This window comes from Phyllopteryx taeniolatus, chromosome 18, assembly GCF_024500385.1.
Source record: "Phyllopteryx taeniolatus isolate TA_2022b chromosome 18, UOR_Ptae_1.2, whole genome shotgun sequence".
NCBI lineage: Eukaryota > Metazoa > Chordata > Actinopteri > Syngnathiformes > Syngnathidae > Phyllopteryx > Phyllopteryx taeniolatus.
This window is the reverse complement of record NC_084519.1, coordinates 2,163,088-2,175,559: the sequence shown is the minus strand read 5'-3', so window position 1 is coordinate 2,175,559 and position 12,472 is coordinate 2,163,088. Positions and strand designations below refer to the sequence as shown.

The 12,472-nt window shown below is 44.4% G+C and overlaps 1 protein-coding gene across 5 annotated transcripts in view; it reads left to right on the top strand.

Moving 5' to 3' along the window:
- mcm9 (minichromosome maintenance 9 homologous recombination repair factor) overlaps positions 1-12,472 on the top strand; it is a 138,078-nt gene that overhangs the window by 1,420 nt on the left and 124,186 nt on the right. For 3 of the 5 annotated variants that reach the window (XM_061754050.1, XM_061754051.1, XM_061754048.1), the window contains exons 2-14: positions 33-214; positions 952-1,117; positions 1,976-2,082; positions 2,476-2,682; positions 2,755-2,836; positions 5,591-5,791; positions 5,865-5,990; positions 6,177-6,296; positions 6,375-6,549; positions 6,681-6,883; positions 7,463-7,666; positions 7,765-7,847; positions 8,100-8,245. In XM_061754050.1, coding sequence (XP_061610034.1) covers positions 50-214; positions 952-1,117; positions 1,976-2,082; positions 2,476-2,682; positions 2,755-2,836; positions 5,591-5,791; positions 5,865-5,990; positions 6,177-6,296; positions 6,375-6,549; positions 6,681-6,883; positions 7,463-7,666; positions 7,765-7,847; positions 8,100-8,245 — 1,985 coding nt within the window. In that variant the 5' untranslated portion in view covers positions 33-49. Of the gene's footprint in view, positions 1-32; positions 215-951; positions 1,118-1,975; positions 2,083-2,475; positions 2,683-2,754; positions 2,837-5,590; positions 5,792-5,864; positions 5,991-6,176; positions 6,297-6,374; positions 6,550-6,680; positions 6,884-7,462; positions 7,667-7,764; positions 7,848-8,099; positions 8,246-10,062; positions 12,406-12,472 lie in introns of those variants that run through there. The other 2 variants (XM_061754046.1, XM_061754047.1) reach the window with 2 other exon arrangements.

Below are 12,472 nucleotides of genomic sequence, written 5' to 3'. Positions count from 1 at the left end.
ATAATATTTGCCCCCCAATCTGTTTTTCTCAGGCGGATCGTGATTCAACATGGCAATTAATGCGGAACAGGAGGCTCTGATTAGCCAGGTGTTGGAATCCTACATCACAGAGTATCATCAAGAGGACGTTATCAAGCTGAGTGCAGCCTCCGGTGACGACAGTCATCAGCCTGTTGTCATCAATGCTATGACATTGTTCGAAGCTAATATGGAGGTATATACATGGTCGAAAATATTGAATATAACACAAAATGTAGTACATATTGCACATTCGGATCCGGGCAGCACGGCTCAAATCCTATATATATATATATATATATATATATATATTCACTCATCAGTCGTACTGCCTTGCTCATTTCCCCACATCTTGTTCTGTCCCATCTCATCTTGACCTATCGGTTAGTTGTTGCATGTCCTCACTGGGTGTGTCCTCCAATTGCTATACATGTAATCTGCTCAGGCAAAATATGAAACCGCACAGACGTTCAGTGCGATTTATTTTCGGAATCATTGTAATAGGATGGATCTCGATAATAAAACACACGTGACACTCACGTGTTCCAATGGTTTTTTTTTCCCCAAAAGAATTGGTTCCACTGTACCAATACTTTTGGAAGGGAGTCTATCTGCCTCTCGTATAAGTATAATTTGTTATGCTAACTTATTCCGTAGGAACGGCCAGTCTTAAAGTGCTCAACAAGCTATTACAAACTATTATTTATTGCGCTCATGAGTAATCGCAAAATTATTATCGGGCAGGAATACACACACAGTTAAGGGTGCTTAGAAAAAAAAAAAAAAAAAAGCATCTTTCTACAATACAGAAGCCTTGCGAAAAACTCGCGTGCAAATTACTTCCCAATGAGGGTCCTGAATTGGGATTACCTTTACACCAATTGCATAATTGTGTACATTTCTTTATGTATTTCTGTGTTTGTTTTCCCACAGATTGGTGACTATTTCAATGCTTATCCCAATGATGTCCTGACAATATTTGACAATGTTTTGCACAAAACGGCCACTGAGTTGTCAAAGAAGGCCTCTGTTGCGCGTTTGGATGGACGACGCCCAAAAGAGCCAAGAATGAAAAACACCCTCCATGCACGCATCACAGGTGAGCTGTCTAAATCGGCGTGATGGTCCCGGTCGTCCGTCTTCCGTTTATCCAGCATCGGGTCATGGGGGGGCAGCAGCTTAGCAGGAAAGCCCAGACTTCCCTCTCTGCAGCCACTTTGTCCAGCTGTTTGAGGGGGGGGGGGGGGGGGGGGGATCGGATCGCAAAGTGCTGCCACTTTGTTTGGTCAAAATGATTGCTGCCCAAGGAGGGTCAACCAATTACGAATCAACTTTACACCGATCGGATCGGTGCGATCGGCATCGGCAGATAATTAGTATTTTATGCTGATCAGCCCATCGGCTTTCATTTTGCGGTGTCTCAGGCAAACAACGCGCAAGTTGTTTGCAGTCTGCGCCCAACTGAAGTACGTCGTGGGCAACGTCATCGAAATGCTTCAGCGCGAGCAAATTTGATCGGGCACCGGAAGAATGTACGCGAGGAGGAGCAAACGGACGCCAACTTTGGACAACGAGGCTGTGAGGCTGACGCTCTTATCGTTTTTGGAAATTTGCTGCAAGAATTGCCTCCCGTAGTTGCCGTTTGGAGGAACTTATGCCAATGTACATCAAACTAACTTCATCCATTAACCCTTCTGGTTGCGGAGCGTTACAGTTACCCCCTGTGCCAGTCTCAAATCTAAATCTGTCTAAAAATACGAGGAGGAGAAACTAATGCAATTTAAAAAAAACAAAAACAAACTCAAACGTTGATCTTAAATGCCGCATGCAAAAAATCATTTAGAACCCAGTCTAAGTGTATGGGCCTATGGAGGAATCCATGGATGAATTCCCTCTTTTAATCACAAGAGTAGACAAACAGCAAGAACCGTTATTATCATCTCTCTTGTGCGTACAGGTCTACCAGTTTGTCCGGAGCTCACCAGGGACACAATTCCCCGGTCCAGGGATGTTGGGCATTTCTTGTCCGTCACTGGGACTGTGATACGTACCAGTGTTGCCAAGGTAGGGCATAACACATTCTGCCATCGGTCCGATTTTCCGTTTTTCAAGTGCAGAGACTAAATTTGACTACTGTCCCATGCCTGCTTTAGACTGCGAATGTATGATTTGTGGGGTTTTGCGTTAATTACGTGGAACCAATTCCTTCAAAGCACATTTTCTGAATATGCAGTGCTACGAAAAGATAATGCATATTAGCTTGGCAACTGGGTGAGGAGTTGGGTTACCCGGGATGACACGGAAAGTTTGTCGCGTCTTCAGTGAACCCAACTGAGATCTTTTGGATTGGACCCGTAAGATCAGATTTCAAGCTACATGTGCAACCATAGGGGTTATTTGATGTCTATTGTTGCTTGCAGGTACGTCCATCTGTGCTTATTCCTCCCACTTCCATAGGTCCTGGAATATGAGCGCGATTACGTGTGCGCCAAATGTCGCCATGTTTTCGTGCTGCAAGCGGACTTTGAGCAGTTCTATTCCTTTGCCCCACCGGCGGCCTGTCCCAATCCTGACGGCTGCGACTCGTGCAAGTTCAGCTGTCTGTCTGGAGGCTCCGAGCCCGCCGCCTGCAGGGATTACCAGGAGATCAAAATACAAGAGCAAGTAAGGTCAATGATGGATTTCCATGCCATCTATTTGCGCACCTGCTAATTTCAGTCATCATCCAAATCACAGGTGCAGAGGTTGTCAGTGGGGAGTATTCCTCGTTCTATGGTTGTGGTTCTGGAGGATGACCTTGTGGACAGGTGTAAGTCAGGTAGGAAGCCAAACTTGAAGTGCCAAAGCAATTGAAAGCTTGTGGAATGAGTCTCAAATGTCAAAAGACGCAGCCAAGAAATACAGGAATTCCCGGTTACATTGCGGTTCACTTATTGCAGATTCAGAGCCTCTGAGATTTTTTTTTGGGGGGGGTGATCACTATAATGCAGTCACCCTCCTTTGGTTCAGTGAGTACTGGTGGCTGTTTGACTACGTGGCAGCAATGACTCACCTAAGGACAAAAAGGCTATTTTACTTTGAAGAAAAAAAGAGGACCTTGCTGAGGAATTTCAACTAACACATTTGGGACGTTATCAACTTGCTTAGAATCTAAAGAACATGACCGGAATGCCACTGGTTAGCACACAAGCTACAGTGAGCCTTTTATGAAATAAAGTCACAAATACCAACCGAGCCCGCATAATATAGCTAATGCGCACACTAATAACAATATGGGACTGGTTGGGCCAACAATATGGAGCAAATCAGAATCCGAATCATCTTTATTTGCCAAGTGTGTCCCAAAAAACACCACACAAGGAATTTGTCTCCGGTAGTTGGAGCCGCTCGAGTGCGACAACAGACGGTCGATTGACAGAGAACACTTTGGAGAGATAAAGACAAAAAATAAAGGGTTGGCACGATGGTCGACTGGTTAGAGCGTCAGCCTCACAGTTCGGAGGACCCGGGTTCAATCCCCGGCCCCGCCTGTGTGGAGTTTGCATGTTCTCCCCGTGCCTGCGTGGGTTTTCTCCGGGCACTCGGGTTTCCTCCCACATCCCAAAAACATGCATGTTCGATTAATTGACAACTCTAAATTGCCCGTAGGTGTGACTGTGAGTGCGAATGGTTGTTTGTTTGTATGTGCCCTGCGATTGGCTGGCAACCAGTTCAGGGTGTACCCCGCCTCCTGCCCGATGATAGCTGGGATGGGCTCCAGCACGCCCGCGACCTTAGTGAGGAGAAGCGGCTCAGAAAATGGATGGATAGTTATCTGGTAATGCCGGTACTTTTTTTTTTTTTTTTGGGGACAATTGTGCCAAAAGATGCAGAGTCCTCGAGCAGTTCGAAAGACTAATATCGCAATAGTCCGGTGCAATGACCATTGTGCAAAGGGGCGCTGAGACTTCAAGGAGTGTATGCGGTTTAAAGTGACGAGGAGTGCGATAATCTGGGACAATGTTGATTGTGCAAATGTTGCAGATACTCCTGAGTCAGTGTGCAAATGGAGCAGATGCTACTCTGGCATGAGTGGCCACTATATGCAAATAGTGCAGCATGGCGAGACTACTTCAGTGAGTGCACGAGCAATGCATAATTGGCCCCACAGAAATGTGACAACGAACTCAAGACAAAAAAATTGCCAGCATGTTGTAATGGAATTGTAGGTTAGCTGTTTAAGAAGTTGATCGCAAGAGGGAAGAAGCTGTTGGAATGTCTGCTAGTTCTAGTTTGCATTGATCGGTAGCGCCTACCTGAAGGAAGGAGCCGGAAGAGCTGGTGACCGGGATGTGGTTAGGGTCCGAGAAGATTTTGCACGCTCTTGTCTTAGTTCTGGCAGCGTGCGAGTCCTCAAGGGTGGGTAGGGGGGTACCGACAATCCTTTCAGCAGTTTCGATTGTCCGTTGCAGTCGGAGTTTGTCTTTTTTTGTAGCAGCACCAAAGCAGACTGCGATGGAAGAACACAGGACTGATTCGATGACCGCTGTGTAGAACTGCCTCAGCAGCTCCGGTGGCAGGCCATGCTTTCTCAGAAGCCGCAGGAAGTACATCCTCTGCTGGGCCTTTTTGAGGACGGAGTTGATGTTGGTCGCCCACTTCAGGTCCTGGGAGATTGTAATTCCCAGGAACTTGAAGGTCTCGACGGTTGACACAAGGCAGCTGGACAGCGTGAGGGGCAGCTGTGGCGAAGGATGCCTCCTGAAGTCCACGATCATCTCTACAGTCTTGCGCGTGTTCGGCTCCAGGTCGTGTCGGCCGCACCGCAGCTCCAGCCGCTTCGCTTCCTGTCGATATGCAGACTCGTCACCGTCCTTGATGAGGCCGATGACAGTGGTGTCATCTGCAAACTTCAGGGGTTTGACAGTCGGGTTCGCTGGGGTGCAGTCGTCCGTGTAGAGAGAGAAGAGCAGCGGAGAGAGGACACGACCTTGGGGCGCCCCAGTGCTGATGCTGCGTGTGGATGAGGTGGCCTCCCCCAGCCTCACCTGCCGTGTCCTGCCCGTCAGCAAATGGCAAATGCAAGTAAAGAGCAACGTTTAGCTCGATTTTAAACAACCTGTTGTTAAAAAGAGGACCACAAGGAATTCTGGGAAGTAGCAGAAAGCACAATGATGCTTTGCGCTTCCCACAACGCTGACACCGTCACCGTGAGGCACATTGCCTAATGGTTTATTCAACAAATTGCCCATTCTTTGTATATCCACATGGCTTGACTTTCATGCAAATGGACCAGAGCACATTTGCCTTTTAATGGCATAATGCTGAGTCTGGATGGTGAACTCAAATGGACAAATGCATACAGTAACTGCACCTCTGTAAGGTATCACATATTAACGTTGAACTGCACACAGCACATAAAACTTTAAAATTCATATATGCAGTAAATAATTGGCTGCTACAGTACTTCGGGGATTTTGTCTCTTGTGCGGGTTTTCTGGAATGTACCCCGCGACAAACAAGGGACTACTGTATATTACCATTTCAGTTTAGAGTTGCCTGATCCAGTGTTTCTATTGAATTGGCTTCCCAGGAGATGATATGACTGTTTATGGAGTGATGTGCCAGCGCTGGAAACCTTTTTCTGAGGGTTCTCGCTGTGATGTGGAGCTGGTTCTCAAAGCCAACAACGTAGAAGTCAACAACCAGCAGGGGGCTGCTTCTTTACTCATAGAGGATGTTCAAAGGGAATTTGACGAATTCTGGGAGCACTACAAATGTGATCCAATAGCTGGTAAGAATTCTTCTCACTTCCTGTGTTAAATTGTTTTGGAATCTTTTTATTCTGTCTCCACCACAATCTGTAGGCAGGAACCAGATCTTGTTGAGTCTGTGCCCTCAAGTGTTTGGCATGTATGTGATTAAACTGGCCGTTGCCATGGTGTTAGCTGGAGGAGTGCAGAGAATAGATTCGTCTGGAACCAAGACCAGGGGTATTTATCCAGTTTTATGTTTTTCCATCAAAAGCATATGTCAAGCTAAAACATAGCAAATGGCAGCTGAAAATTGCCATTGCCATTAAACTGCTGCAAGACAGGCTTTACGTCCCCCTGAGTGAAATGATCATGTTGCTGCTTATCACTTTGGCGTCTCACTGCGAAGTCTATTTTTCTGTTAAGGTGAATGTCACATGTTGCTCGTTGGTGACCCCGGTACAGGCAAGTCTCAGTTCTTAAAATATGCAGCTAAGATGATGCCTCGCTCCGTGCTCACCGCTGGAATTGGTTCAACAAGTGCAGGTATGTGCTCTTTATCAGGCTTTGGACTTCCTCGCAGGGACGTCACGATACATGCCGATACCCTGTAAATTGCTGCAGGACTGACTGTTGCAGCGGTGAAGGATGGAGGCGACTGGCATCTGGAGGCAGGAGCCCTGGTACTCTCAGATGGTGGTTTATGCTGCATTGATGAATTCAACAGCATCAAGGAACATGACCGCATCAGCATCCATGAAGCTATGGAGCAACAATCCATTAGTGTGGCCAAAGCTGGGTAGGAAATTAAGTTCGAGATGATTCGGTAGAAACACCAGTAATGAACCGTTGTGTTGTTAAAAAAAAAAGGCTGTGATAGTGCAAATAAATGATTGTGTGCTCCTCCACATTGTTCCTCCTCCTCCACAGTATGGTCTGTAAGCTGAACACTCGTACTAGCATTCTGGCAGCGACCAACCCGAAAAGCCAGTATGACCCAAACCAATCACTGTCTGTTAATATAGCATTGGCTAGCCCTTTGCTAAGTCGCTTTGACGTGGTTATGGTTCTGCTGGACAACAGAAACGCAGACTGGGACCGCATCATCTCTTCTTTCATACTGGAGGACAGCGGTAGGAAGAAGAATATGAAATTCAAATTCTTAAAAAAACAGGAAACTAATACTCACTGTATTGACAATCCTGTATTTGTTCGTCTGCCGATGGCTAATAGTTTGAAATACAAGGTTGGAAGTGCGATACACTTAGTGAATGACATCGAGAAATAAAAAGAAATAGATTCTGCAGACAGTTATGATGAGCGCTATTTGTTGTTTTGTCCAACTTGATGATACCATCGCTATCCATTAGCTAGAGATCTAACAAAATACCTACTTTTCCATAATTGCAAGTCAATTGTATTCTCAATTACTGTATCTAGTAACGGCCGCTCGGTGGCCGGGTTCAAATCGGGCCTCACCTGTGTGGAATCTGCATGTTCTGCCCGTGCCTGTGTGGGGTTTTTCCTGGTACTCCGGTTTCCTCCCGCATCCCAAAAACTTGCATGCTCGGTTAATTGAAGACTCAAATGTGTCCGTAGCTTTGAATGTGAGCGTGAATGGCTATTTGTCTTGATGCCACGATGAAATGTTGAATTCCAAATTTCAGCACGATGAAACTGTTACAAATGCAACCCCGATCCTTGGTTCTTAGGACCGGCCTCTGAGAGCTCCACACTCTGGTCCATGGAGAAAATGAAGGCGTATTTCTGTCTAATAAAGCGTTTGCAGCCCCAGGTGTCGGCAGAGGCCAACTCCATCTTATCAAGGTACTACCAGCTGCAAAGGCAAAGCGAAGGCCGCAGTGCTGCACGCACAACCATCCGCATGCTGGAGAGTCTCAGCAGACTGGCTGAAGGTGCGCATGTCACAAATACTGTTCCATTTGTAATGTAAAGTAAGGAGGCACATTAGCAACTGTCTTCAACAAGACTCACATTGAACTGTTGATTTCAGCTCACGCTAGACTGATGTACAGAGAGACGGTGACAATAGAGGATGCTGTCATGGCCGTCTCTGTAATGGAGTGCTCCATGCAGGTATTTAGGAAAGTCTGATATTTTCTCTTTTTCTATTCCCAAAACATCTGCAAAATGTTCTTTCAGTCCGAATGTATTCATGAGACACTTTGGGTTCACCGACACAATGCCGTTCAATGCAGGATTACTTTAAGGCAATACCTTTGCACACATAACACTGGTTAGTTTTAACTCACCCAGTTAGTCTTGTTGTGGCAAGGTAGTAACTAAAGTGCTGACACTACAATCTGTGTTTGTCGTTGAATCTCTTAGGGTGGTGGTTTGCTCGGAAGTGTAAATGCAGTGCTGACCTCGTTCCCTGATGACCCTGGTCAGCAGTATCAGACACAGTGTCAGGTACTGTTAGAAGGACTGAGCCTGCCCCACTTACTTCAGAAGGAGAGGGACAGATTGCGCAGGTGGGTCAAGTGCTAATTTTACAAACAAGTGGACTTTGGCCGTCTCAATTAGCTTTGTCGCGTCATGTCAGACCATTCGGGAAGGCTTTTGCCTTGCCATCATATCAAGCTTTACTCTTACTTCCTGTTGACATTCTAGTTTGGAGAAGTGAGAAGCTGATCCACACATGCTAAACAATCCAAAATGGGCACCCAATTTGCACACCTTCCAAAATACCATGCCCAAATTTGTATCCATTATCAGACGTGCGCACTCGAGTCATGAATTCAACACCATCAAGGAACAGGACCTTACTTCAACTCACGGACTTTAGACTCAACTTGACAATCTTTTAAAAGACTTGCAACTCGACTCGGACTTGACACCAATGACTTGTGACTTCACTTGGACTTGAAAAGACTTGCGACTTTGACCAAAGCACTGACGAATCAGCACTTTGCAGCTTTCTCTTTTTCCATATAGCTGTGTGTGCAAATTTTTTTTTTTTTAAATTCACTTTATTTACCAATCGATCAGCACACAGCTAGAATCTATTAGACATGAAACTGCATTCATCTTCGTGTCCTTTTCTTCGCCACTTTTTGATGTAATATCCTTACATAGTGCCCCCTAGTGGTCCGACTGTGATACCGCCGTTGGATAAAATTGTACCTTTTATAAATAGATGAAAAACTTGGTCCTCTTTTTTTTTTTTTTCAATTAATGCCAAGTTTAAACTGAAATCTATTTATATTTGTTTGAAATTGCCTCACGAGAAATGATTGTCGACAAGAAAATGCGGTTTCCCGCTGTATGCGCAATGTGAATTTAAGAAAAATATGATATCTAAAGCAGGAAACCAATTGCTCGTTCATTATGAAGTGAAATGTCTCATTTTCACTTGTGTATTCATAATTACTCTTTAATCAAGCAAAAACAGATTGTCTCCTTATGCTTTATTATTCTAATGGAATTGTCAGTAGAATACTCGATTGCTAATCGCTCAATCGCTTTTGAAGGGGCAATAAACTAAGCGCTCCCCTTGACGATTGGCTTTGAAGGCGTTTTCTTATAAAGGTTCAATGCACTTGTTTATCAAATCTGTTTTGATAAAGAATATATAATATATATAACTAAATAATGTAATATATACATGTTAATGAAATATCAAAATGACATGTGAACATATTTTTACTTTGTTAGGTAAAATGACTCGCAAGGACACAACACTCAAAGTGTAGGACTTGCGACTTAATTATGTCATGTTTTATTATTCTATTTCTATATTCACTGATAAATTAAGTGAGATGTAAAATGCCCAATGGCACAATATTAACAGAAATTTAAAATAAAACGCAGAATCCACACGTTTACCTTTTTAATGGGTCATTTAATGAATCCTTCCTAATCCTTCATCCTCATCAGTTTGTTTTTGCGCTAACCTAGATAATTGTAATTTAAAATGTGTTTTCAATTCTTGGCATAGGAAGTAACAGTCCAGTAATGGTTGGGATTTAAAAATATTATTTCTTTGGTAATTTCCCTCTAATTCTGGTCTGTGTAGGATGAGCCATACAAGCTACAGATTGTATAAAAAGGGGGCCTTGTTATCACTCATCATTCCTTCGTCTGCTTTTTTGTCCCCTTTTTTTTTTTTTGAAGTACTGAGTTTGTTATTTTGGGCTATAAGCTATGCCTATTTTGGCAGCCAAAAATGTAGACCCACTTTCTCCACAGTTCCCATTATCAACCCCAAATTGACTGCCAGAAAGTACAATAGTACCAAACAGCATACATGATGAAATTACAAAAATGAAAGAGAGTGTTTCTTCTCAAGGCTTGGGAGCAGCAGCATGGAGGCTTCCGGCTCTGAGCTGCCAACTGATCACCAGCAGGATCATTTTAGAGAAACAGGCTCCTTCGGCAAAACACAATCTGACGTACCGAGGAACTGCAAGAGTGGCGCTGACCAGGAGAGTGGTTTGAATTGGTTTTACTCCATCATGGCTTCTCGATCAGCAGATGAAATCACCTCTCCGGTATCCTCATCAACTCAACTGGACAGCAGTCAGAAACCACAGTCCAATTCGTCAACTAACATCGGCTCTCCAGTAAACCAACGTCTTAATTCAAATACCGGTGGGACAGTCACTGTTACCGCTGAGGAAAGTGGAATAATCGGAGAAAATTGCCCCGAAGCGCAAGAGAACCGAAAGGGATCTGACAAACATCATGCACAGCCATCAGGGAGTGGGATTCAGAAAGTCTCCCAAAATCTACGAGAGCGAAGAGTCAAGGAGCTGCAGCGTAAAGTCCAGCAAGCTGACAAAGGACGGCTTGCAATTGGAGAAAGTGTGGTCTCTGGGAATGATGCAATTAAAGATGTTACCGTGTTCGATTCAACTAACAATACACACATGCCTAACAAAATTCCGGGTAACCAAGGGTGTCACACAGCAAATAAAACCATGAGCACTGTGCCACAAGACAAGAGGGCAGCTTCAGTTGAAACAGATGAAAATATTTTCAAGTTTTCGGACTTGACATTTAAGCCGAGGAAGGTGAGACCATTAGTCCACAATGGCGGCAACAATTGGCCTGCGAGCACGCCCCGATGTGACCTAGACATCGGGAATCATACAAACGCAGCAGACATAATACAGGTTGGCATTCGTGCACTGACAGAAAACAAAGATGGAAAAAAGTGTCTTGAAGATGGACGCATGAGAAAACAGCTGAGCTGTGTCGGCAATAAAGCCACTTGGTGTTTTCCATCAGCAAAGCTGGATAAGGAGAAGCCGACACAAGCGCGAACCGGTTCTCGAATAAACCAGGGAGATGACAGAGAGAGCCTGTGCATGAAAGATGTGTTTCCACCTTTGAAACCTTCTACTTCAAGCCCCACCAAATCAACAGTCACCCCCTCAACTCTTGCTAATCTCTCAAGATTCTCTTTCAGCGGCACAAGTGAACCCACCACCAGACGACGGGCAGACCTAGAAAAAAATCGGCAAACTCTAGCGTGCAGCGAGGTAAAGGGCGCGTCATCTTCGCTGAACTCGGAGCATCTGCGTATTTTGCAACGTGGCCCGGCAACAACTGCTAAAGCAATGTCCAATTATAGTATCAAACTAACAGAACCTACTAATGCTGGACTATATGGCTTAACGATTGTTGAAGATAAGACCACAATATTTCAAAACCCTGGCCAAATGAAGAGGAAGTGTTTTGAACTCAACCCTCCAAGAAGTGCTCCCCGTGGTTCGAAAGGTGCGTTTGTCGACACGCCTCTGTTTGGCTCTGGTGAGCTAAATGATGACATTCTTGACACTGACTGGGACAAAGAGGTAGCAAAGAAAGCCCGAGTGGGATATTATGGCGAGCAGCAACCTGTCTGAAAGAAAGACAAAAAGAGACGATAGGATTTATTTTGCGAGTTATGCAGTAGTCGGTCACTAGGTGGAAACGTTGCTCCACTGTAAATCCTGAATGTTCCAGTCTTGCTGTGTCGCCAGGACTATTCGACTTGTCTTCTGGTCTATTTTTTTTTTGTACTTGCCTGTCTTCGTTTCAATGATTGTACCTGTCTGTCCTCTACCACTGGATGTATTTACTTTATTGCTAATTCACTGATATTGTACTCTAGCATTTATATATATTTTCCAAATAACTGCACAAAGGCTGGCTAGTTGTCCCGATAAACCGAAGTAGGCCGAAAGTATTTTATACCCTCAGTGACCTACATCTGTGTTTGTGTTAATCTGGGTCAAACGATTAGTTATTTTAAGTATCTTGAGGTAGAGCTTTAATTGATCCTATAAATGCCCCAACGCGAAGCTCGGCCTGTCGTTTTCAAAGAAAGAATTGACTTCTGCGTTTCCCCTTTCTATCGAAGCCATGGTGAATTTAAAAGGAATGTCTGGGCCGTCACTGTGGAGCAATGTTGACAGTGGTGGTCTAATGGGATTTGGATTGTTGTGTTACATCAAAAGATGTCACCAACTCCTTTTAAAATGGCAGTAATTAGGGCTTTCTTTAAGATTATGGAGTGGGATGAAGGGTACGGCACTGTATATTGAAACCACTAATGTGAAATCCATGTCAAACTGTGCCTGAAAATGTATCCTCGAACTGTGTATAATAATTCATCTTTTTGTATAAAGGGTTACTTTCTCTTCCACTGCTGTGACTCCTATCAAACTTTCGTATTTGAAACATTTCACAGGATAGTTTGTAGGTCACAAGCT